Raw genomic sequence first — 27,011 nt, forward strand, 5'->3', positions numbered from 1 at the left:
CAATTACTACCAGTGGCTATGCGTGGAATATTGCCTATTAAAGTTAGGAAAACTATAACTAGGCTGTGCTTATTCTTCAATGCAATATGTAGTAAAGTCATTGATCCATTGAAGTTAGACGAGTTGGAAAATGAGGCTGCAGTCATCTTGTGTCAGTTGGAGATGCATTTTCCTCCTTCATTTTTTGACATTATGGAACACTTGATTGTTCATTTGGTAAGGGAGATTAGATTGTGCGGTCCAGTTTGTTTAAGGTGGATGTATCCGGTAGAACGGTACATGAAGATACTAAAAGGGTATACTATGAATCCACACCGTCCGGAAGCTTCGATTGTTGAAAGGTACATTGCAGAAGAAGCTATTGAGTACTGTTCAAATTATTTGTCAGAAGCGGATGCTATAGGGGTTCCAAAGTCTCGTCATGATGGAAGATGTGAAGGTAAGGGTACACAAGGTTTAAATGTCAAGTCCATGACTTGGAAGGTACGTCATCCAGCGCATTTGTATATATTGAATAACACTGATGAAGTTCAACCTTACTTATCTGCCCACAAAAGCTTTATAAAGGAAAAATACCCCAAGATGAATGAAATAGGGTTGTTAAAAGAGCACAATAAGAGTTTCTCTGAATGGTTTAAAGAAACAATTGCTAATGATGAAAGTGCTTCTGATACAATAAAACGACTCTCATTTGAGCCTAAATGTAATGTTATGACTTGGAGTGCTTATGATATTAATAGAACTACCTTTTATACAAAATCAAAAGATGATAGAAGTACTATGCAAAATAGTGGGGTTATGGTTGTGGCCGAGTCCATGCACTTCTCTAGTTCCAAAGATAAAATACCTATAATGGCATCTACACCGTACTTTGGGGTGATTGAAGAGATTTGGGAGGTTGATTATGTTACATTTACAGTGCCTGTATTTAAATGCAAGTGGATTGATATTTCCAATGGTGTAAGAATTGATGAATTTGGATATACACTGGTTGATCTTTCCAAGGTAGCTTATAGGGAAGAACCTTTCATTATGGCATCCCAAGCAAAACAGGTGTTTTATGTCACAGATCCTTCTAACAAAAGGTGGTCGGTGGCTCTACAACCAAAAACCACACATGGTAGTGAAGAATCCCTTCATATTTCTGAGATTCTGTCTTCTGCAACAAATTTGCTTACCTCCAACGAAGAAAATGAAGTAGACGATGTGCAAGTTACTCGTTTGGATCATGAAGAAGGGATATGGGAGAGCTAGTAAGTTTCTATTAGGGTGTTGAAATAAGTTAGTAAATTCAGTACCCATCTATTTGATTAATTAGTTTATATGTCATTCGTTTATATGCTTATGATGCTTATATTTTTGCATTTATTTGTGCTTTGAATCTGAAATCTTTTTGTTTTCTGTAAACAGATAAATGGATGATTCAACCAACACCCCTCCTTCATCTAGTGGACCTAGTCATTCGTCTAGTTCAGATAAAAAGAGAATGGTTAGAGGTTGCACTAAGATGCTTAAAATTGCCAAAGTTCGGAAAACGGGTGTGAAATTGAAGATTGAGTTTGATCCACACACTGGGGATTGTATTGGTGAAAATTCAAATGAGTTTAGGAGTTATGCAGCATATCTTGCTCGAAGTACTTGTAGTATTTTAATAGATGAGTGGCGGTTGGTAGATGTAGACTCAAAAAATTCAATTTGGGATGATCTTAAGGTATTATTGTTGCATTCTTAATTCACTATTGTTTACCCATTCTTTGGTACTAACACCAACTTTTTTTATGTGTATAGCTTCATTTTGATATCACAGAAAGTGATGATTCAAATAAGTGTGATTTGAAGAAAAAATGGTTGAAGTATTTGGGGGACCGATGGAGAGCTTTTAAGACACAACTCACTTCCGATTATATCACTAACCCCAACCCCAATCGCCTTCCTTGTTTACTTGCAAATATTATGTGCCTTTGTGAAGTTTCAATTTACTTCACTCTCTGTCTGACTATCCAAAGGAAAACATTACTACCTTACTGATTTTAAGAACAGTGCAGTTTCAGTTTTATTTTTAACCTGAGAAGTTAGGATATATCGTGATTCATTTTGATTATCATCCTTAAATGTTGAGTGATAAAGCTGTATTTTAGGAACTGCGTTTTATCCTCTGCAAAGCTGCATGAACCATTCCTGTTATCCTAATGCCAAAGCTTTCAAAACTTTTAGCATATCACAGCCAAACCAGCAAACTTTGGTCGTTTATCTATGCTTATTTTTATGGGAGAAGTTTTTGGAGCATCGAAATACCCCTACATTTAAGGTTAGTATTAATAATATTTTTCTTTTCTTGCATTGATTCTTGTTTTAGTCATATTCATGTTCTAAAATTGGTCTTTTTGATGAGTGGCTGGAAGTTAGCCTTTTATGAACTATTTAAGTAATCTATATTTCAACTTTTGACAACTAAAATTTCCCCCTACTATTACCCTCCTAAAACAGAAATTGAATGGACTGGAAATTATACATCTGTCATAAGAATTTATTTTGTTTACTTGCAAATATTATGTGCCTTTGTGAAGTTTCAATTTACTTCACTCTCTGTCTGACTATCCAAAGGAAAACATTACTACCTTACTGATTTTAAGAACAGTGCAGTTTCAGTTTTATTTTTAACCTGAGAAGTTAGGATATATCGTGATTCATTTTGATTATCATCCTTAAATGTTGAGTGATAAAGCTGTATTTTAGGAACTGCGTTTTATCCTCTGCAAAGCTGCATGAACCATTCCTGTTATCCTAATGCCAAAGCTTTCAAAACTTTTAGCATATCACAGCCAAACCAGCAAACTTTGGTCGTTTATCTATGCTTATTTTTATGCTTACTTCTTTAGCTTGATTTATAATAGGAAAAAAGTCAAAAGGGTAAGGATAATGTGGCTAAGAATCTATACCCACATACATTATCTCGGGGAGGATATGAATTGCTTGAGAAGAAAAGGATTAATGAAAAGAGACAAGAACTAGACGCATCAGGAGAATTAGATCGTATTCCATCTCCACCGTCACGTCATGACAAATGGAAGAGAGCAAGACAAAGGCGAGGAGGGGAATACACATCAGAGGCTACCCGAGTTGTTGCTGAGAAAATTGTAAGTGAAATACTTTTTCCATGATTACTTTCTCATTATGGTTGTATGTGTTTCTTGTATGCGACATCCTTCTTTACCACTAATGAAATATTAAATTTATGTGCAAATGTAGGATTCATTGGCTGAAGAGACTGAACAAGGAACCTTTGTTTCACAAGGACGTGACGATATCTTGACAAAGGCAATTGGAACATCTGAGCATGGTGGTCGTGTTCGTGGTGTTGGACGATTTGCTAATCTAAGCAACTACTTCGGAAGGTCTTCACGTCCAACACAGTCCATAGATGTTAAGGAGATTGAAGCACAACTTGAGGCGAAACTTGAACAAAAACTTGCAGCAAAGATTAAAGCAGAATGTAAAGAAGAGTTTGAACAACAGTTGATCATGGCGAGTGAGAAGATGCAACAATCATTTATGGAGACGCTTAAGACTATGGGTTTATCTGAAATCTCCCCAACAAACCAACAAGGAGAACAAAATGTTCTTCTGCATGGAAGCACAAAAGAATCTTGTACCGCCGCACAAGAAAATCACAAGGAGGACTCGACCACTGACAATGTTCAGAGAGTGTTATTCATGTTTTTGAAACAGCAAAAACATATATGTTTACCATTACAACATGATCTTGCTGTAAAAAACTTTTGGATTTCACCAAAGTGTATCAGAGAGTTGTTGGTGGGTGATGCTTGGCTTGACATCTCTATTCTACAAGTTTGGTGCACGTAAGTAGACTTTCATTTTTACTATTATTTTTCATGATTGCAATATTCAATATTAATTTATATTAATTTCAAATTTAATCAGGTATATCCATCGTCTATGTGACGAAAGTAACAAATCAGATGTGTTTGGAATTCTGGACCCAGTATTCTTCAGTTATCCAGATTCCACAAAGTCTAAACATAAAGTTCAAACATACATACAAGAAAAGTTGCGTGATTTGGACAAAGTGTGTTACTTAGCACCATATCTTGAAAAGTAAGTATATGTAAATTTATATTTTCTCTTATTTATTTTTATCCATAACTCTATCTTACTTAACACACTAATTGTTATTCCACGTGTACAGAGGGCATTGGCAATTAATAATCATTTGTCCTAAAGACAATACTGTAGTTCTCCTTTGTTCATTACACAATGATCTTCATTCACAAATGAAGAATATTGTTACAAAGTAAGTGTATATTTTATGTCGCTTTTGTTATATATTATTATGTCCTTACACTAAAATGTATAACTTACTTCGATGATTGTTTTTTATATAGAGCTATGTCGGTTTATCAATTGGCTGAGGGTAATAAAAAAAAGACTCAATGGCTTCAGCCCAAAGTAAGTGTAGTGTAGATTATGGTTGCGTCTTGATGTTGCTGTTTATACTACTTAACACTGGTTGTAATATGTACTGTTTTGATATATATTCAGTGTATAAAAATCTATTCATTTGTAGGCAAGGTTGCAGCCTAATGGGAATGATTGTGGATATTATGTGATGAAGAATATGGTTGACATTGTCTCTGCTAGTATTACTAAGTCTTGGATGGAGGTATTACAAATGTTTGTCTCCCTATTTGTCTCATTGTTTGAGTTTTCATCAAAATGTCACAAAATAGGTATTTTAACCTATTCTACAAATTATAGGTATTCAATGATCCAACGGCATTAACAGAACAAGAGTTGTATGATTTGCGAAACAGTTGGGCAACTTGCTTTCTTGACTTGTATAAACCTTAGAACTTATTTGGTATGTATTTAAAGTTTGTGCCTAAACAGTCTGAATTAAAGTTTGGGCAACTTGTTTTTTACATTATAACTTGGATTGTTGATCTCTGTATTTATTGCATCTGTTTGTAGGGTTCAAAGTTGCTCATCTCCGCTGCTCTCCTAATTTATGCTTATGGTGCTGGTGGCTTTCCTGCTTGGTGCATTAATTTGCTGAACTGTTATTGTTGATCTCGCTGGTGCTGTTTGCTGTTTTTGTAAATGCTGTTGTTTTTGCTGCTGTTTCTTGCTGTTGCTGTTGCTGATTGATGCTGCTGCGTTCTTGCTGTTTTTTACGCGGATCTGGATTGCTGGTGCTGGTTATGTCTTGTTGTTGCTGGTGCTGCCGTTGAGGCGTTTGCTGCTACTGTTTTTCATTGCTTTGCTCTTAGGTAAAGGAACTTAGACCGGAGGAGGGCAACAAATGTATTGTTTTTTATCGTTTGCAGAATGACTAACCCAAGATAGTGGTACTCTTTTTCCTTGTTAGGTTTTTATCCCACTGGGTTTTTCCTAACAAGGTTTTAATGAGGTCTTGTCTTGGGTGATGTTTGTAGTCATTTTGCGGGTTGGTGGTGGGTTTTTATATAGCTCTGGGTTGTTTTTGAGCTAGTTTGTGCTTAGACAGATTATTCATTGTGTACTATTTCACCTAGAGTTATTTTGGCTCAGGTCCTTATATTAATAATATCCATTTAGCTTTCATGAGCTGTTGCTATTTTAGGCTATTATATGTTTTTTTTTTTTTTGCTGGGACCTTGGATGTTTAACTCACTTGAGAGAGTGTGTTCTCAAGTTCTCTTTTTATTTAATAAATTTTCATTAAAAAAGTATGTATATTCAGGTCAAATTCGTGTAAAAAAAAAAAAGATAAAAAATGGTTGAGCATTCACATCGGTTTTAAGTCTAACCGATGTGAAAAGTGTACATTTCACATCGGTTTTTAGTCTAACCGATGTGAAAAGTATACATTTCACATCGGTTCTGTCAGCCAACCGATGTGAAATGTATACTTTTCACATCGGTTGGCTGGCTGAACCGATGTGAAAGATATACATTTCACATCGGTTGCTTGCCTCAACCGATGTGAAAGACCGATGTGAAAGGTATACCTTTCACATCGGTTGTAAACCCGATGTGAAAAGGTTAGGAGATACCACATCAACATTGTTTACATCGGATAAAAACCGATGTTAAAACTCAAAAATACCCGATGTGAAAACTAGTTTTTCTAGTAGTGATAGAATAGAAGTTGTTGAATGAGTTGGCAATGTAATAGAGAATGTTCTATATGTTCCTGGTATGAACTATGAAGTGTAATCTTGCCTTGGACAACTATGTGAACATGAAGAATGATGGCTTGGAAATGTAAGATTCAGATCAAAAGTTGATCTTAAGAGAGCTCATATATATTTCAAAGAATAGGACCTCCTAACTCAATAAATATGCAAGCAACAGGAGTTCAATGCCTAGCTGCAAATGCTATAAGTGATGAGTGTTGGGTTTGACACTCAGATATTTGGGCACTTATTGGAGTCAAGCTGATGGTTGTGTGCATTGATGAAGTTAAAGCACATAAAACAATAGACGAGACAATGGTGTTTAAATTTTAAATAAAATAAAGAAGGGGTTGTCTAAATGATCCATGATAAAGTTTGGGTTAAATAACTCACCATCCAATCACATTGGAGATAAATGAGTTGGAAATAAATTAATAAATAAAATATAGAAATTTCAACTCACTTATCTCCAATGTGATTGGATGGTGGGTTATTTAACCCAAACTTTATCATGGGTCATTTAGACAACCCCAATAAAGAACAGCAAATTAAAGAAAATAACAAAATTTGTACCCTGCATGAAAGTTCTAAATGGATGCCCCTACTTGATACTACTATTTAGCCATTGTTTGTTAGCTAGGCATGCCTTAAAGAGGAGAGAAATATGAGAGATAAAGTGGAGATCAGTATCACTATTATTGTTAGTGGGAGAGATGCAGTCGTAAGTTCTATTAACTTTTGTGGTCTCCTCAAATTAAAGAAAAATAAAATTGTTGTATTTTTAAAATTTGCATTTTGTTGCGTGTCTATTGGCTGTTTGACACCTATAAAAATGTGTTTAAAATTGTCAGTAGTTTAAAATGAAATAAATTATAATTCTTTTGAAATATAAAAAGTAATTTTCTTAATTTTTTTTTTGTCTTTTGGTCACCAGTCTCATCGGGTTCTTAACTCTTTTTATCTTCTCTTATGAGACCAAAATAACCTATCAAATTTAATTTATTTTTTCCTCACTTCTATAGTTCTATGCATATTCTCTCCTTTCTCTTTCTCTCTTAAAATCCACGTGTTGTCAAAAATATAATTTATGAGAAATAAAAAGACATCAATTAAAATAGTTGTTTCGAATGATACCAGCTAATTAAATGGATGGTTTACCTCAAAAAGGTTGAATAATACAAAGTAGCTAGGATAATGAAAAATCTACCCCCGTAGGATAAGGAAAGCCTTATTGTAGCTCCATTTCTCAGTGCTTACACACATATAAACATGATCCTAATTTAGTACGAAAAGTGAAAATTTTGGATTAAATTATTAAAACTATAGCTACGTAAAAAGACACAAATGAAACTGTCGTGATATATTCCCATAATCCATTAATGATGATTCAGTTGTGTGGAAATTTTCTCATGTGCACAAATGGGATCACCAGACTAAGAGCTTCTTCAATAAATGTCTTTAGATAGGTTTTTATTTTAGTGACCGGTGCTTATTTTGGAGGAACCATGTGAGCATAGTGACATGTTGTTCCTTGTTGTTTAACGGTTTGCTTATTCTCTTTATGGTTGCTTATTGATTAAAATTATATTTTTTTTTTCATTCAAGACCCAACCAAAAGTAGATATATGAGGTATAGTGTGATCCAACTAAAAGTAAAATAAAAAACCGTGGTTGGAGCAAAATCTCCATCGGTTGCTTATGAGTTTCTTAAATCCTATGTGACATTTTGTGTCCACCAGAATAGTATTTAAGCAAACATCTAACAACTCATGGTTGAAGATACTCTAATTAATTTATAGGTCGTTCAGAGAGGTTACAAGTTTTTTCAGTTTTGGTTTTCAAAATGTAAATGTAAGAACAAAATGTATTCGGCAAAAATGAAGTTGAAGTGAATTTTTATTGAATTTCAAAATCGTTTTAGCTTTCTTTTAAAAACCACCAAATATGGTTTTTTGATTATGGTTTTGGATTATGATTTTTAATTTCAATAACATATAACAGCATTACCACCACTACCCTCCACCACAACCCACCTTCATCGCCATAACCTCCGCCTCCACCAATTTCAGTGTCTCCATTGCCACCCTCCAACACCACCACCTCCACCATTGTCACCATCACTGGCTCCACCACCCTCCTAGCTTCTAGCGCAAAAACACCATCGTTGCTACCTCCACAACCACCACCACCCTCTAACACCACCACAACCTCCAACATCGCCACAACCACTACGCCGCCACCGCCATCCTCCAACACCACCACCGCTGCCAACTCCAATGCGACCATCGCCATAATCATTGTCGACACCATCAATGCCACAACCACATTGTTGCCACTGCCACCATCGTCGCGACACCAGTAACATTCACCTCCACCACATACCTTCGACACTGTCACAACCACCTCTATCATTACCACCACTGCCGCCGATGTTGGCACTACCACCTCCATTGCTGCCACTACCCCCACCATTGCCCACCATTGCCATTACCACCACGTCCACCACTATCGCTGCCACTGTCACTCTCCATCACCATAAGCCCACAACTGCCATTGTCGTTGCCACTAGGTAACGTCGACATCTACCACCACTGCTACCTGTGTCATGTCTCCATAAGCCCACAACCTATATCGCCAGCGATTGTCATGAATTTACAAAGTTCATAGTTGTTGTGACTACTGTGGATTTACAAAATTGATAACTTTTCTAAAACTGAAAATCAACAAAAACTAAATCTAGATTTATGAAACTGAAAACTAGTTTTGAGTTTTAAAAATTTCAAAACATAAAACCAAAAATCACTCCGAATGGGGTATTGGGGTCGTTCGGGGTGGTTGTATGTTCTTTGTTTTAATTTTTAAATATAAATTTGAGAAATAAAATGTGTTTGGTAAAAACAAAGTTATTATAATCTTTTACTAATTAATTTCAAAATCATTCCACTCTAAAATCATAAATTAAAAAATAATTTTGTGATTATATTCCTTAGTTTCTATCAAGTGATATTTGCATTTGTTAAAAACTTAAAATGGTTTTTACTCCATTTGGAAATTTCTAAGTTTTTACTTTCAATCTGGTCAGTGAAGCCAATCTAATTTCCACATCTATATTATCAGCTTCTTAATTGCATCGAACTCTTGATTAAGTATTTAAGTACCAATACTCACTGTAATCAAACGTGGCACATCCTGAGTGGATAGTCAAACGTTTTATTCCATGATGACGTGGCATTATTTGGCACCGTGGTCCATCTTACTCGAAGGAGATGAAAAATGTGTGCACATAACTGAAACAAAGAAATGAAGCAAAATCGCATGATGTCTTCCTCCATTCTTAGGTGAAAATCTTAAAATCATTGCACTACTGTTGGCAACTTGAATTGATTGCTTTCAACATCCTCATGCCATCTTTATGACAATAAGGCCATAATTGTCTTTTTCACAAATGAACCCCTTTTTTCATTACCAACTCTTACCATGAGCAATGGTTTGTTGGAAACCATTTTGTTTACCCCTTCCCTATCTCACTTTTTCTCTTCCCAACACTTCACATCATCTTCTCTCTCTAATTCAACACTCTCTCAACAATTACTCACTCCAATGGTTTTACTTAACTCTCAACACCTTACCCCACCACTCACCACTCACCCTACCCCACCACTTTTTTATTTCACATTTTTATTTAATTTTATATTTTTGTTTTTATGATTACATAAAATTACAATTATCGATTTAAATTAAATTAAAACAATAAACACTTAACAATTTAATTTTTTTAAAATATAGACTATAATTTATTTATTTTTCTTAACTTAAAATGCAAGACAACAAACTAAACATACAAGAATTTATTTTATTTTCTTAAAATAAAATGCAAGACAACAAACTAAGCACACAATAACTTAAAATGCAAGACAACAAACTAAGCACACAACACACAAATAACGTAATTAGTACGATTCAAATCATCTTCAATCCTGAGACATTCCAAACTTTGCTCAGATGTGCTTCGCTAAATCTGCTTGCAGTTCGTGATGAACATTTGAATCACGCAACTCGGATCTAGCACGCACATGATTTGCAAAAACGGGTAACACCTCGGTCAAGTATGGTTGTTGTGTACTAGATCCACCTTCCTAGATTGCTCAAAATCGGTCCAACGTTGAGCATATGAATCTCGTTCATCCTCAACAATCATATTATGTAATATGATGCATGACCTCATAATGATACTCAAATCATCTATGTCCCACAAGCGATCTGGTTCACGGATGATTTTAAAACGAGCTTGAAGAACTCCAAATGCACGTTCGATGTCCTTCCGACATCCCCCCTGAACTTTTGCAAATAACTTATCGGGTTCACTTTGAGGAAGTCTAATCGTTTTGACGAAAGTTGGATAAGAAGGATATATACCATCGGCTAGATAGTATGCCATATTATAGGGACGTTGATTCACAAAGAAATTCACAGCTGGAGCCTTTCCCTGTTCCACGTCATCAAACACTGGTGACCGATCTAGAACGTTTATGTCGTTCAACGTTCCAGGACATCCAAAAAAGGCATGCCAGATCCATAGATCATGAGATGCAACTGCTTCAAGAATAACTGTTGTGGTTCCCTTATCCCCTCTAGTAAATTGACCTTCCCATGCTTTAGGACAATTTTTCCACTCCCGGTGCATGCAGTCAATACTCCCGATCATGCCTGGGAACCCCCGCATGTCACTAACATGTAGTATTCTTTGCAGGTCTTCTTGGGTTGGTGCTCTCAGGTACTGTTGCTCATACAATCGTATGATTTCTTTACAGAATCTACGTAAACACTCCAATGCTGTAGTACCTCCAATTTTGATGTACTCATCGACCGCATCTGCTGCCACACCATATGCTAACATTCGCATTGTTGTGGTACATTTTGCTAAGGGTGATATACCTTGTTTATTGGCTGCATCAACGCGTTGGGTGAAGTAGTTATCACTACTTGAAAGGTCATCAACGATTCAAAGGAAAATATGTTTTTGCATCCGGTACCGACGACGAAACATTGCATCGTCATATGTAGGCTCATTGGCAAAGTAGTCGTCAATTAGCCTCTGGTTTGCCGCTGTATGATCTCTACCGAGATATTTTCTACTACGAGGTGCAGTATCTTCTCGAATTTTTCTTCGACGCTCTCTAAATCGGTTGAGTACATAAGCTTCTTCAATTTGACTATTTTGAATGTATGCTGCAAGATCAAAAGGACAATCAGATGGATCCATTTTTTGTGAAATTTGAAGTAGATTGGAAGAGATTTGGGATATTGGTACATCAATGGATCTATGAGTCCATATATATAAGTACATTGAATGGTGGTTGAGTGCCGGATTTGAAATAATTTATCAACTAGAGTTAAATATCGGAAAAGGACAAGATTCGAATTGAGTGGTACATATTCAAACACAGTTACCCTAAAATTATTAAAGGCAAACACTAATGACTTGACACCACTGGCAAATTATTAAAGCAAACACTACAAACTTGACACCACTGGTGGATTTGAAATAAGTTATCAACCGGAGTTAATTATCGGAAAAGGACAAGATTCGAATTGAGTGGTACATATTCAAACACAGTTACCCATACATTAAAGCAAACATTACATACTTGTCACCACTTGAAAATTATTAAAGCAAACATTAAAGCAAACACTACAGACTTCACACCACTGACAAGTTTGACCGAATACAGACAAAGACTCGTTTGAAATTAATTTTCAAATAGCTCTTTGGACAACTGCTCTAACAGCTCTTTCTTACGGTCATTGAGATGCTCTTCCGAAGTTAGCCTTAGATACATACTAATTTTCTTAGCATTAGTCTTCTCTTTCATCGCATTAGTCTTCTCTTTAATCAATTCGTTAGTCTCTGCTTGCACCGATGCTATCTTGTCCAATCGTTCAAGCTCTTTCTCCTTGAATTGGATGTAAGAATCCCACTCTTTGTCCACCTCCTCGTAGGCATCTTCTCTAATTTTCTTTTTACTCTTTTTTTTTAGCTGCCTCCCTACCCATTGGACGAGGAATTGATCCTATAGAGTTTGAGGCACTTGCATCACTGTCGTGTGATCTCTTAGATCCACTACTTCTCGAGCCAGTATTTCCTCCTACCTGACTACAAAAACGTGGTTGATCACGGAGAGCGCGCCATTCTTCCATTAAAGTAAATTGACCAATCTTCCCACTTGCGAATAATTCCCGCGCTCTTGCGATAACATCATCCTCTGACCAACCGCTTCGTTGCTCACGCTTAGCGTTATCATAAGCGCCAATCCATTTACCCAGTCTTGTGTTCATATAATTCCAACGATTTTGGCAGGCAACCCAATCGCGCGGAGGATCGAATGAGCAATGCTCATTACAATACTCAGCAATATCTCTCCAAAATGTTTCTTCTTTCTGGTTTCTTCTGACAACACTGCTTGTTCCACAATTAATCCACCCACTAATTAGCACTAGATTTTGTGCAGTGTTCCATGCGGGTGAAGGGGCTTTTTTGCTCTTAGGAGTGACTTCATTGACTTCATTATCAGCTGACCCGCCACCAAGATTGACTTGTGTTGAAAATTCCGGAAATTCCGGTACATCAACACTCGGAAAATTTTCAGGAACCACTGGCATATAACCACTAGACTGGGGTGTTTGAGATGAATATCTCACAGATCCATAAGATGGATGAAAGTTTGGAACAAATGATGACTGGTTAAAATTTTGTATGTTTTGAGGAGGTTGGTTTGAATATTGATTTGGATCTGGATAATAGTTTGGATTTCGAGGACCTTGGTTGGAGAATTGATGTGGGACTTGATAATAGTTTGGATTTTGAGGACGTTGGTTGGAGAATTGATGTGGGACTTGATAATTGGTGGGATTTTGAGGACGTTGGTAAGAAATTTGATTTGGATCTTAATAGTTGTTGTGATTTTGGTTGTAAAATGGGTTGTTTGAAGAATTCTGGGTGTTGAAATGGTGATTGTTGGGATCCATTTCAAAACAAATGCTAATAGATAGATAAATAAGATGGTGAGAGAGATAATAAGATGGTGAAAAACTTGGTTTTTTTTTCTGTGTCCAACTCAAACGAACCAAGTCTCTATTTATAGAGAAAAAAAATCATGAATTTTGGTATAATTTTTTTTTCCAAAAAATTTTTTTTTGATGAAATAATTGAGTTCAAAAGATAAGGGTAAAAGAAATCCAGCGAACCAATCAGATCAGGACACGTGTCACATGCCTATCTCCACCTGCGTTTTCTCTCTCCTCCCAGCCGGTTTCACGCCCCTTGTCGCTGGGCCTCTCAGAGGGCGCCACGCGCCACGTGGCGTCCCTCTCTCCTCTCAACAATGTTGAGAATTCTCAACAAGCCGGCCATCCCTCTCTCCTCTCAACAAACCTCAACAACCATTGGATGCCCTCAACAATCCCCAACACTCCTCAACATTAATCCTCAACATTCATTGCTCATGGTCTTATTCGAGTTTTAATACATCAATCACATACACCTCATTTTATCTTCAATTTCAATTCCACACATTTTTTATTTCTACCTATCTATTTTCTTTTTATTACATCACTCAATCCATCATTTACTTCTCAATGTTTATTTTTTTTTTCTCTCTCTATGTATGTGTAGATGAATGAATTTTGGATGTGAAGGTAATTTTTCCCTTGGTATTTTTCTTGTCTTGTTTTCATACTTTTATTTCGTTTCCAAGTCTAGTCCCATCCCCAATCTCTTGAAAACGGCACGTTATTTTTTTGAAACAATAATATGCTTACTAATATTAAATTTCATTAATGCATTTAAACATTTTATTTGAAATAATAACTAATGTTGTAATTCACTTTTCTTCAAGTCAATTTTATAAATATATACAAGATTTAATCCTCGTGCAAGTACTAGATTATTTATAATATATTACAATAACACTTTTAAAAATTTCATAAAACTATTATTATTTATATATATAGAACCTATTTAAGAATAAATTAGAATGCCCCCGAATGATAGCTCAAGTGTTAAGAGTTAGAGGACATGTAGGTTGAGTGATGGAGGTTCAGAGATCAGTCTCTGGTGGGTGCAATTTATCTTTCCGATGTTCCAAAAAAAGTTAAAATGTATAATATGATTAATGGTAAATAATATTGTCATTAATATACAATAATTAGTATTTTCATTATTGTTCAAAGAATTTTTAATTTAATATATATATATATGTGTGTGTAGGGGATGTATCATATGAGAAAGATGTTCTTACGTGAGAAAATGATAATAAATCATGACTGTTAGATCAAGTCATGAACGGTCCAGATTAAAACAATTTAATGCTCACATGATCACTTAAAAAAGTCATGTGACTTTCTTAAAAACTCACATGACTTAATGTTTTAATCTGGACCGTTCATGATTAAATCTAACGGTCATGATTTATTCTCATGTTCTCACATAAGAACACCTTTCTCACATGATACATTCTCTATGTGTGTATGTACAAAAAAAAATACATATATATGTGTGACTTGAAGTAACTCTTGTACTACTTTTCAATATATATCTCATGCCTTATCAAAAAAAATGTACATCATTAAATGATGATGTATTTTATGAGAGATATTGTAATATAAGAACATGAGAATAAATCACGCCCGTTAAATTTAATTTTGAATGATTAAGATTAAAACAATTTAAAGATCATGTAATATGACCACTTAAAAATGTCATAAGATGTGTCTCCTCATTAAAAAAAAAATAATTTTATCAAACAATATGAACATAAATCAAAATTAACAAGATATTGTTCCCTTGCTATACAGAAGTGTATTTTTGTGCTACTAATAATACTAGAGTAAGAGCCCGTGCGATGCGCGTGTAGTTATAATTTAAAATATCTACATTAATTTTATTTCAATGAATATTATAAAACTAAAATAATTGTTAAATAATTTCAAATTTCAAATTTGTAGCCTGGCGTGACATGCAGTATATTGATAATTTTGATTTATGTTATTATTAACTAAATTGTAGCTTGTTTTCAAATTCAGGATTGATTTGTTTCTAAATGATAACTCAAGTGGTAAGAGTTACGAGACATATTGGTTGGGTAGGGAGATCCAGGGATCAATTCCTGTATAATGCAGTTTATCTTTTCAATATACAAAATAATTCATTATTGATTTAAAAATCTTTATTAAAAATAAGAAGTAGGGTTTAGGAATGCCAAAGCCAATTAATTGAATTATGATTTTTTTTTTGAAATGTAATAATAATATTAAAACGAAAGATCAAGTGGGCACTGATGCTCGTACATCATTCAGGACCAACGACATGAAGAAGTGGGGAACTTCATCGATCCAAACCGAGTCTCCGAAGTCCCCAACATGCTTGATTCATACTTTAACTCAATTTTCACATTTATCCATCACTATTTTATTTTTTAAAAAGTCTTATTTTTTCTCTATTCTCTTTAGTCTTCGTACCGCTCGTGAATGAAATTTTATTGCAATTAATTATGTATCAAAAGAAAAACAAACTAGATATTATTATTATTATTTATTTTTTAAAGCAGATAGATTATTTTTTATTGACTATTCTTCTTTGTACATTAAAATTATTTTCAAAGTTAGTACCTTCAGTGTAACAAAAAAAAAAGTTAGTACCTTCAGTAAAAAAACTTTTATGACAAAGTAAAAGTGAAAAAAATCTATGTTAGATACTTTGGTGGAACAGTATCACCAAGCAAAAGGTGCTTACTACTCGAACCGTACTTTTTTATAAGTGGTGGTACTAGTACTTACTAGTCAGTGCTACACAAACGGTACTTTGACTTAAAAATTTAAAACAAAATTCAAGAATATAATGTTAAAAAATAACAGTAAAGTGGTTTACAGAAAACAATATGCTTATAAATGAATAAAAAATTAAATGAATAATGTTTAATTGATAAACCAATTCCACTCCACCTTATAAGATAAGGTAGAAGTGAGAGATAAATATATGATTTGTGATGTGATAAAAAACGCAAAGAAATAATATGAAAAATGCGTGGAAATGAAATGGAAGTGAAAGTGAGATATATATACATATCATTTCTCATTTATAGATAGTAATAGTTTATTAGTTTTTATAGTTTTACTCTTTTAGTTTTATTGGTTATCTTTAAATGAATAATAGTATTTACTTACAAAATTATCATTTATAAAATTATAATTAACATTTTAAGAATTAATGAATAATAAAAAATCTACCAAAAGCATATCAAATTAAATTCTATACTAAATTAAGAAACATCCTTATAATTATATAATAGTATAAATTATTAATTGCTGTTGACCTTTTGTTATCTCTAACAAGAAACAGTGAATATTCAATTACATATTTTATATAATTAAAAAGAAAAAAATTCTTAGTTTTTATTTTGACTTACAAGCATAGTTTAATATTTGACCATTGGCCATTAATTACTAAAAGATATCAATACTCTTAAAAATGGAAAATTAATAACTAAAATTGAAAATGGAAAGTTTATTAAAAATAAATCTTAACAAAACATTCATAATAAGAAATAATCATGCTTATCCTCAAATTAATGTTTTGTTCAATTTTATATGCTTTAATGAGTTTTCCTTTTTGATAAACTCCCTTTTAAATATATATTATACTATAATATAATACTAATTATAATATAATATTAATGTTTACTTATAATATTATATTATATATATTTAAAAGGGAATTCATCAAAAAAGAAACTCATTAAATCATATAAATTTGAACAAAGCATTATTATTATATTATTTTATAATTTAATATATTAATTTTTAATTATAATATAATATTATATATATTTAAAAGGGAATTTGTCAAAAAGGAAATCTCATTAAAGCATATAAATTTGAACAAAGCATTATTATTATATTATATTATAATTAATTATAATATAATATAATATAATATTATATATATTTATAAGGGAATTTTTCAAAAAGGAAATCTCATTAAACCATATAAATTTGAACAAAGCATTATTATTATATTATAATATAATATTATATGATAAATTCAAAGTTAAAAAGTGATTAGTATTACGCAAGGATACATAAGTAAAATTGATAATCAAAATTAATCTGATCCAAAACCCACGGACTGCAGTTTCTCACGCGCCGGCACACGCGTAGTGGCCAACCGCCACATCACAGCGGCGCATCATAGGTGCCAAAAACATATTAACTCCCGAAAATACCCATGGTAGCATTGTGACTTTACAACTATACCCCTGCATTAAATAAACAACTTAAATTCCAAAACTACCCTTGAACGGAAATCACTTAACGGTGGCCGGAGAAATCTCTGGGCGGCGAGATGCGATCGATATTTTCCTATATAAACCCATGACCACACCCTCTCTTTCCCTCATCAAATTGCATTGTCTTCGTCATTCTCTCTTTCTCTCTCTTCTTTCTCTCTCTAGAGAACTTGAACCTATAGAGCAACCAAACCCAACCCTGTTCTCTCTTTCTCTCTCTCTCTCTCTCTCTCTCGTCCCTCTCTGTGTGCGGAGTGAGAAGAGGTAAATTCTCTCTCTCTCTCTCTTCAAGACTGTTTTCAATTTTCGAATTTCTCTTCCCTTTTTTCGTGATTTTGGGGGTTGGTTTGGTGGTGTGTTCTTGATGATAATAATAATAATTTCAGTGATGGAAAATCGAGAATCAGATAATAATCAGTTAATAATAATGGTGGGTAATGAGGAAAAGGGTTGACTATGTTGATTTCTGCATGATTTCGAGGGCGGTTTTTGATTGATTGGGTGAGAATGAGCGAACTTGTTTGATCTCTCAACATGGGGTGTGTGTGTGTGTGTGAGGATAAGATCTTGTGAAGGGTTTCTGCTGGTTGTTTCAATTTGGGATCTCTGTAATAGCAGTGAGTTGTTGATTGTTGGAACCCTAGATGTGTTTGGTTGGGTCACTGGGGTGGGGTTTTGTTTTGGGGTTTTGATCCTGGATGATGGGAGTTGAGGACTTTTTGTGTGGTTGTGTGCTGTGTGTGTATCTCATTGGCTTAGGTGGGATTTGGTTTTGCTCATTGTACTGTGATTGTTGGTAGGAGCTCTTTTTATTGGTTGGGTTAGGGAGGAAGAAGGGGTAGGTGTTAATGAGCATTGGAAGCTTGCTTGAAGTTTAGCTTTGCGCGTTTGTAGTATTAGTAGTGTTATCAATTTGATTTTGCTGTTAGGTTTTTATTTGCTATCAAGGGTTTGGATTTTGTTTTGATATTGTCATTTGTTTAATCTTGATCAGCAATTATATATGCCATGAACACCATATACTTCTTCTAAGCATGTCTGTTTGTTATTTTAACTGTTTGTTCAGGTTTCTGCATTGGGATACAAATTGATGTTATCTGCTGTATATAATATAATGCATGCTTTGTCTTGGTTTGTAAATTCATATGTGGCTGCTTATTTCCTGAGGATTCATATCTGCAATATGCTTAAGTCATTTTTAGGCCTTTTTCTTTTTGTGCTTGATTTGCAGATCCCTGATTTTTCGTATTTGTGGGCATGTCATGGATATTGTCTCTTAAAAAGAATAGAAGCATTGTTCCTGTTCAACATTTTATTCAGAATTTAGTTTGTATACTTATGCATTTGAGATGGGTTCTCGAGGAAGGCTATTATTTGATCTCAATGAGCCACCTGCAGAGGATAATGATGAGAGAGATGATGTTGTCCGCTTCCAGCTGCAAAAGACACACCCATCGTCAAATCCCCATACTTCTGACTTACTCGCCGCATCAACTTCCGCCCAAGGAATAGCAAATAATCATGCATTTTCACATGCCTCATCTGTCTCTGGATTTCAACCTTTTGTTCGGCCTAAATCTGCTTCTGGCCCTGACACAGATTCTGAAATGGAGAGAGCAGGAGATCAGGATGTAAAGTCTTCCTCTAAGTCTAGTAAAGATGAGGATGTTAAAGTCATGGATTCACGGATATTGAGTTCTGCAAATGCTCAATCTGCTGATAGGGAAGAAGGGGAATGGTCTGATGAGGAGGGCTTAACTGATGCAAATGGAGGTAGTAACTTGCTACAACAAAGTCAATCATCAGAACAGAAAGCAACGTCTGGAATGGTGGATGGGTGTGTTGCATTGGCTTCTGACACTAAGGCTAGCAATGTTATGAGTTATGATACTATAAAAGATGAAAAGAGTACCCATGCTTCAGTAGGTCTAGAATCAAATTCTAGTGGACAGAAAAGCAATGGTATCCCAGATTCACAAAGCAATGTAAAAAATGAAACTTCTACTGATGCGCTGGAGGCACCTAGTGTAGTTCCTAAGCAAAAAGAAGTGAAGGGTATTGAAGCAACTGATGCGACGGAGGCACCCAGTTTAGTTCCCAAGCAAAGAGAAGTGAAGGGTATTGAAGCCAGTCATGCACTCAGGTGTGCAAATAATCTTGGGAAGAGGAAGATTGACCAACGTAAAGAGGAAATGTTGGGAAAGAAACGTAATAGACAGACCATGTTTCTTAACTTGGAAGATGTCAAACAAGCTGGTCCTATTAAAACATCGACCCCTAGAAGGCAGACTTTTGCATCACCTCTTATTAGCCGTACTGTGAAGGAAGTCCGTACTGTTCCTGCACAAGTTGAGCGTGTTGGAATAGCTAAGGATTTAAAACAAATTAATGGATCAAGTGGTGAAGGTGGCACCCAAGCTGAAGTGCATGAACTTAAAACTGATAGTAATGTTGATAATTCTGGACCACTTGGTAGGTCTAAGCGGATATCCAATGAGACAGAACCTCCTACAGAGGTCAATTTACCACCCATTCTGAGACAGGGTTCATGGAAACAACCAACAGATTTGAGGCAGCAAAAGAATGTACTCACTTCCAATAGGAAGTTGGGACTGAGTGGTCAGAACTCCAATGATATCAAGCTCGGAAACAAGAAATTTCCTTCTACCAAGAAACAGACTCCTATCAGTGTCCAGTCCCAGGACACATCTGTTGAACGCCTCATACGGGAGGTGACCAGTGAAAAGTTTTGGCATCACCCAGGTATCAAGTAATTGTTTGCAGTTAATGCAAATATATTTTGTTATTGATTAGATTTATGATCTATTTGAATTTGAATTTTTTTATTCTTTACACTTGAGTTGTTTCTGATTTTTCATCTTGCTGCTCCCTTCCTCCAGTTATCACACTGTGAGACTCATAACACTGGAGAGAGATGCAAAGGTGATGACAATTGTTTTTGGAATCAAATTTGAGATTGATTTGATAGCTTCCACTGGTTTACATGAATTTTTTATGTAATCCAGTCACCATCATATGCCTCTTTTGTGTTATGTTTCTCAAGTTGGTTGTTTCCTGAGAAAGAACAAAAGATAACAGGTGGAAGGGTAGCCATGGAGCTTTACTTCAATTTTGTATGTTATCTGTTATCTGTTTTATGTGCTCATTTCTGATTGTATTCAGTATGTGGGATTGCTTGTCTTGTGAGATTTTGCTTTTATGGATGCATGTTTTGAATGCTAATTATTTATGTCTTCTCAAAATTTTGTAAGCCATAGTTTTGCATGATTTCAAACGATATTAAAGATGATTTGACTTTAATATTACTTTTTGGTTCAAACTACCGTTATCCCAAAAGCATACAACACAATTATCACAGAGTCATACTACCCATATGTTCTTCATTAGAAAGTGTTACTCCTTTCAAATAAAGGTTTCTTAGTCAAAAGATAATTTCATGGATATTAGGATCTCTTGCTTTCTTGGCAGGATATATAGTGGTTCTACCTAATATTTGATTGTAGATAAATTATATGATGTTTTATTTGCTACCAAGTCAATAGGGATGAGATATATCCTTTAGTTTCCTTTGCATGTTTATTTGTTATTTATTTATTCTTATTGCTAACGGATTGGAAATTCTGTGATTCAGGGGAGACTGAGTTACAATGTGTTCCTGGACGGTTTGGATCAGTGGAAGAGTATATTCGAGTATTTGAACCTTTGCTTTTTGAGGAATGTCGGGCTCAACTTTACAGTACATGGGAAGAATCAACAGAAACAGTGTCAAGGGATACTCATATTATGGTGCGAGTGAAGGCAAATGAGTCGAGAGAAAGAGGTACTCTTACACCTTTCACTTCTTATTTTATATTAGACTGACATTAACTTTTTTGTACCCATTTTTTAAGGACTGTGTCTTGCTCTGTCCTTGTCAATTCAATGACCCTACAGTTTGGTGATGTATTGGTTGATTATTTTTCTTTGTTTAGGTTAAAATGTGGGTTTAATTTGTCTGAGTCTCTTTCTTAGGTTGGTATGATGTGAAAGTCCTTCCAGTACACGAGTTCAGATGGTCATTTAAGGAGGGTGATGTTGCAGTCCTTTCGACCCCCAGGCCTGGATCTGGTTTGTTTTTAATCATCTTGTACAGAATAATTTGTTTTACTGCTTTTCATTGTTCAATTTTGTTGATACTTTCATTATGTCAAGCAGTCAGAGCCAAGCAGAACAGTTCATCTTTAGCTCAGGATGATAGCGAATCAGAAATCACTGGACGTGTGGTGGGTACAGTTAGGCGACACATCCCTCTTGATACCCGGGATCCTCCTGGTGCAATTCTCCATTACTATGTTGGGGACTCCTATGATCCTAGCAGGTTAGTATTTAATGGTTTTTTATTGATATGCTTTTGGGTTCCATTTTTGTAGTTAGATAAGATTCTTCTTTCCTGCAGGGTTGATGATGATCATATTGTAAGAAAACTTCAAATTGGAAGCATATGGTACCTCTCAGTGCTTGGATCTCTAGCTACAACGCAGAGGGAGTATATTGCTCTTCACGCATTTCGTCGCTTAAATTCGCAGGTATGTGCTGAAACGTATTCTTATGTCTACTAGTGTCATGGTTTTTCAATTCTGAGTTTCTAATTTCTCAATCTACAGATGCAAACTGCAATCCTTCAGCCTAGTCCTGAACACTTCCCAAAATATGAGCAACAGGCCCCAGCCATGCCTGAATGCTTCACGCCAAACTTTGTTGAATATCTGCACAGAACCTTCAATGAACCCCAGTTAGCAGCAATCCAATGGGCAGCTATGCATACAGCTGCTGGTACTAGTGGGGCAACAAAGAGGCAAGATCCTTGGCCCTTTACCCTGGTTCAAGGACCTCCAGGAACAGGAAAAACACATACAGTATGGGGGATGTTGAATGTTATTCACCTTGTGCAGTATCAACACTACTACTCCTCTTTGCTTAAGCATGTAGCTCCTGAAAGCTACAAACAAGCTAATGAGATCAATTCAGAGAGTGCCCCCACAGGATCTATTGATGAAGTTCTTCAAAACATGGACAGAAATCTCTTACGAACTTTGCCTAAACTTGTCCCTAAACCTAGAATGTTAGTTTGTGCTCCTTCTAATGCTGCCACTGATGAGCTTCTTTCCCGTGTCCTTGATCGTGGATTTATTGATGGAGAGATGAAAGTATATCGGCCTGATGTAGCTCGAGTTGGGGTTGATTCTCAGACGCGTGCTGCCCAAGCAGTTTCTGTTGAGCGGAGAACTGAACAGCTTCTTCTCAAGACTCATGATGAGGTTGCGGGATGGATGCATCAGTTAAAGACCCGTGAAATACAAATGACTCAGCAGTTACAATGTCTTCATAGAGAACTAAATGCTGCTGCTGCTGCTGTTCGTTCCCAAGGAGCTGTTGGTGTTGACCCTGACGTTCTGATGGCCCGAGATCAGAATCGAGATGCTTTGCTACAGAACATTGCATCTATAGTTGAAAGCAGGGACAAGATTCTGGTTGAGATGTCTCGCCTTGGCGTTTTGGAAGGCAAGTTTCGACCTGGTAGTGGTTTCAACTTGGAAGAAGCTCGTGCAACTTTGGAAGCTAGTTTTGCCAATGAAGCTGAAATAGTTTTCACAACAGTTTCTAGCAGTGGCCGCAAGTTGTTTTCTCGTCTTTCCCATGGTTTTGATATGGTGGTCATTGATGAGGCAGCCCAAGCCAGTGAGGTGGGAGTTCTGCCTCCCCTCTCTCTTGGTGCAGCACGGTGTGTTCTTGTTGGAGATCCTCAGCAGCTTCCTGCTACAGTTATCAGCAAGGCTGCAGGAACATTGATGTATAGTAGGAGTCTTTTTGAAAGGTTCCAACAAGCAGGATGCCCAACAATGTTGTTGTCTGTGCAATATAGAATGCATCCCCAAATTCGGGATTTCCCTTCTAGGTACTTTTATCAGGGGCGCCTTACTGACAGTGAAAGTGTAGTTAAATTGCCTGATGAACCATACTACAAGGACCCTTTACTTAGACCTTATTTATTCTATGATATCAGACATGGGCGGGAGTCTCACAGAGGTGGATCTGTCTCTTATCAAAACATACATGAAGCACAATTTTGTCTCCGGTTGTATGAGCATGTTCAGAAATCAGTGAAATCTTTGGGTTTAGCGAAGATTACTGTTGGCATAATTACTCCTTACAAGCTGCAGTTAAAATGCCTCCAACGTGAGTTTGAAGAAGTCTTAAATTCAGAAGAAGGGAAGGACATATATATCAATACAGTAGATGCTTTCCAAGGTCAAGAACGAGATATCATTATAATGTCTTGTGTGCGTGCATCCAGTCATGGGGTTGGCTTTGTTGCAGATATACGTCGAATGAACGTTGCCCTTACTCGTGCAAGAAGGGCCCTTTGGGTATGTATCTCTTTCTAATAGGCATCTTCATATAATGAAATGATTAATTGTATTAATCTGAATAACAGTACATACAAGTATATATATATATTACAAATGTTTGACCAGAGGAGGAGAAGGAAAAACTAGAGTTAAGGCTGAACTTATGCAGCTGCTGCTATTACATTCCAATGCTGAGTTGTCTACTATCAATTCTAATAATGATTGAATTATTCTTCTTAATACTAATACTGATTTCATGGAATCTTCCTTTTTCATTCCTTGACCAAATCATGTTAATTTATTGCTCATGGTCCATTACTTCAATGATAATTTATGTCTTTTGGTTCATATTTGGTACTAATAGTCAGTTTTCATTGACAGGTCATGGGAAATGCAAGTGCTCTGGTTCAATCTGAAGATTGGGCTGCTTTGATTGCTGATGCCAAATCCCGAAAATGCTATATGGAAATGGACTCTCTTCCTAAGGAATTTCTGGCGCCCAAGGGACCTGTTCACGCACCATTGCCTGGTAAGGTTTCATCGAATATGAGGGGCTTGAGATCAGCTGGACCAAGATATAGACCAATGGACATGAATATGGAGTACAGGTCTGATGACGATGAGAAGATGAGTGCTTTAGTAAGCTCCCGGAATGGAAACCACCGTCCTTCAAGGTATTCAATGGAGAATTCCTTAGATGATTTTGATCGTTTGGGTGATAAATCCAGAGATGCCTGGCAGCATGGCATGCAGAGGAAGAACTCAACTGGAAACCTGGGGAAAAGAGATGTATAGCCATTGATCCTCTGCAGATTCTTCTTGTGCATCACATCACCTGGGGAGCTTTATTGGTTATTTGATTCATGGGCTATCTCTTATTTCCTCATTCTGTGATCTCCCCTGTTGAAAGCTCTCTGCCGGAATATCCGGAAACTCGGGGCTCTCGGCGAAGCTGTTTGAGCCACATAGACAGCATTGGCGGAGGGAGGAAGGAACGTGTAATCGGATGAACCTACATTCTTGCATTTAACATATGTTTGTGTTGGTTCTAACAATCTTGTGACTCATCTGGATGTGTTGGGGGGGGAAGACTGCAGCCATTGGCAGCCGAATTTACAAGGAAATGGATGGAACAGAGCGTTTTTTTGAGGCCCTTTCAGTGAAAGGAAAACTGCGTGGGGGGTTCTAGGGATCTAAGGAAGGCAGTTTCAACTGATGACTTTGTATATACATGGCATCTTCACAACATGTTTTAGCAAAGGTTTTTTTTGTTTCATATTTCATCACAAGCAGAAGTGTTTTGCTTCCAAAGTAGAAGAAGAAAGGAAATAGAGGGGTTACACCCATTTTGTTATATTACTTGCAATGCATCAAATGTGCTTGTATGAAGTTTTTTTTATTATTTTATTATTTATTTATTTATTCCTTTGCATTTCCTGAGAACTTACCTAAGGCACAACTCCGTAAACATTTCTGTCACCTAGACACCTAGTGTGTTTGATTAAAAGTCGAAAGAAAAAAAAAAAAACACATTCTCTCAATCCATCTCTTTGGTTCTGTTGGCTTTTGGGTTTACGTCTCGAAACGTGAGTGAATGTATATTGAAGATTTTCCCAACAGAAAAACAAATAGAAATACTTGTGGTTGACTTGACTAGATTGTGGCCTCAAAGAAGCTATGAGTAAATCTGGTAAATTAAAATTCTATTATTGTCTGACCAAAAATTATAATATTATTGTGTATGAATAAAAAAATAAATTATTATTGTACGTACGAGAAACAAGGAATGATACTTGCAGGTACTTTGACCAATTGTGTGTGAAGAGAAACATGAATACATATTTCATGTTGAAAATAAACTAATTATTCAGAAATGAGAAATCTATGAATCTTATTATTTCGAGCACATAACAAGAAAAATTCATTTAAGAATCATGCGTCATTTACCGTGTAACCTCAACCTATCTAAATATTTAGTATTCACTATCCTTTTCCTAGCATAAGCAATGGTGTCATCTATAAAGGACACACTGCTATACAGTAGCAATGTATGTAATTGAAATGAATATACCAAGTACAGTATGCAGCATACTAGACAGTAGACATGAGCATGTGTTTCAAACGTCATTATCAGGGGGCTTTACCTTATTATTTGTTAAATATTGTGACATTGCACGTGGCTGATCACGTGCGTCATCTTGCAGACAATGGTTGCCACAACCGATAAAATTTGATAGGCCCCGTTTAAAGTTCTAACTTCTAACCTCATATTTGTTAGATTTGGAAGTAGGGTATCAAATATAATAACGCTTCCTTTTCCGTATGATTAGGTAGATTGTATTATAAATAGTAGTTTTAGTTGGTAGACTATTAAGTATCAACAACAAAAATTATATAATGCTCCTCCGTCACAAAAAAAAAGTATATGTACCTCTTATGTAACGATCTAACTTGTTCTGAGCTTAAAATAAAGTTATAAATAAGTGACATGTATATAAAAAAAAAGTACAAGATGTTTGATCGTTTCTATTTCTTTTTGTTCTCTCTAAATTTTAGAAATTAGGTCAAGTTGTCTTTAAGTCCTAAAATATGTATAAGTCATTAAGTGAAGAAGTGAAGATGCACTATTTGTCTATTTTGCTGGGCCAAACATTTTTATAAATGATCAATCTGTATTTGGTTTGATGGTTTTTTTTTTAGGATTAATCAATTTACTCTTATTTTACTATTTCTTTTATATAAATAAAATATTATCATAAAAATTATTTTTTATTGTTTATTTTTATTATATATTAAAATCATAATTTTTAGTTATACGATAATTTGTCATATATATATATATATATATATATTATTTTGATACACAGTTATTTTTACTAAACATTAATAATAATTTTTTAATTGAATCAAATATTTATAGATAAAATTACTTTTTATTTATGATAAGTTAAATACCTCGAAAAAAGTTGCATTTTTACCATAAAAGTCAGGGAGAAAATTGCAACTTTTTCTTAAGTTCACCCATCGGTTTTTACTTTCTGTCTTGCAAGACAAGACCTAAGATGGCGTCTATGGTTGTCTTG

General features: G+C 35.4%; 2 protein-coding genes across 4 annotated transcripts; both read left to right on the top strand.

Moving 5' to 3' along the window:
- The first annotated feature begins 1,414 nt into the window (after positions 1-1,414).
- LOC130744848 (uncharacterized) lies at positions 1,415-5,088 on the top strand. The gene is made up of 9 exons (XM_057597010.1): positions 1,415-1,711; positions 2,895-3,137; positions 3,250-3,860; positions 3,943-4,116; positions 4,208-4,312; positions 4,404-4,467; positions 4,586-4,681; positions 4,777-4,836; positions 4,990-5,088. Exons 1-9 carry the CDS (start codon positions 1,415-1,417, stop codon positions 5,086-5,088), a joined length of 1,749 nt encoding a protein of 582 aa, XP_057452993.1.
- Positions 5,089-17,619: 12,531 nt separating this feature from the next.
- LOC130746474 (uncharacterized ATP-dependent helicase C29A10.10c-like) lies at positions 17,620-25,350 on the top strand. 3 transcript variants are annotated; one of them, XM_057599103.1, is made up of 8 exons: positions 17,620-17,782; positions 18,750-20,281; positions 21,171-21,359; positions 21,551-21,646; positions 21,734-21,896; positions 21,975-22,104; positions 22,183-23,946; positions 24,310-25,350. In XM_057599103.1, the coding sequence occupies exons 2-8, from the start codon at positions 18,868-18,870 to the stop codon at positions 24,721-24,723; spliced, it is 4,170 nt and encodes a 1,389-aa protein (XP_057455086.1). In that variant the 5' UTR covers positions 17,620-17,782; positions 18,750-18,867; the 3' UTR covers positions 24,724-25,350. The 3 variants fall into 3 exon arrangements, with proteins under 3 accessions (XP_057455086.1, XP_057455088.1, XP_057455087.1); XM_057599105.1 differs by having other exon boundaries at positions 17,622-17,782; positions 18,917-20,281; XM_057599104.1 differs by having other exon boundaries at positions 17,623-17,782; positions 18,721-20,281.
- The last annotated feature ends 1,661 nt before the right edge of the window (positions 25,351-27,011 follow it).

This window comes from Lotus japonicus, chromosome 3 (assembly GCF_012489685.1).
Source record: "Lotus japonicus ecotype B-129 chromosome 3, LjGifu_v1.2".
In the NCBI taxonomy this organism is placed as follows: Eukaryota; Viridiplantae; Streptophyta; class Magnoliopsida; order Fabales; family Fabaceae; genus Lotus; species Lotus japonicus.

What these genes read in the sequence shown, in the direction of transcription:
- LOC130744848 (XM_057597010.1), top strand. Translation starts at nt 1,415, where the DNA reads ATGGATGATTCAACCAACACCCCTCCTTCATCTAGTGGACCTAGTCAT. An exon ending in ATGAAGAATATTGTTACAAA is followed by an intron (nt 4,313 to 4,403) that starts GTAAGTGTATAT and finishes TTTTTTATATAG; the next exon opens with AGCTATGTCGGTTTATCAAT. An exon ending in CTCAATGGCTTCAGCCCAAA is followed by an intron (nt 4,468 to 4,585) that starts GTAAGTGTAGTG and finishes ATTCATTTGTAG; the next exon opens with GCAAGGTTGCAGCCTAATGG.
- LOC130746474 (XM_057599103.1), top strand. Translation starts at nt 18,868, where the DNA reads ATGGGTTCTCGAGGAAGGCTATTATTTGATCTCAATGAGCCACCTGCA. An exon ending in AAATGAGTCGAGAGAAAGAG is followed by an intron (nt 21,360 to 21,550) that starts GTACTCTTACAC and finishes TCTCTTTCTTAG; the next exon opens with GTTGGTATGATGTGAAAGTC. An exon ending in TTCGTCGCTTAAATTCGCAG is followed by an intron (nt 22,105 to 22,182) that starts GTATGTGCTGAA and finishes CTCAATCTACAG; the next exon opens with ATGCAAACTGCAATCCTTCA.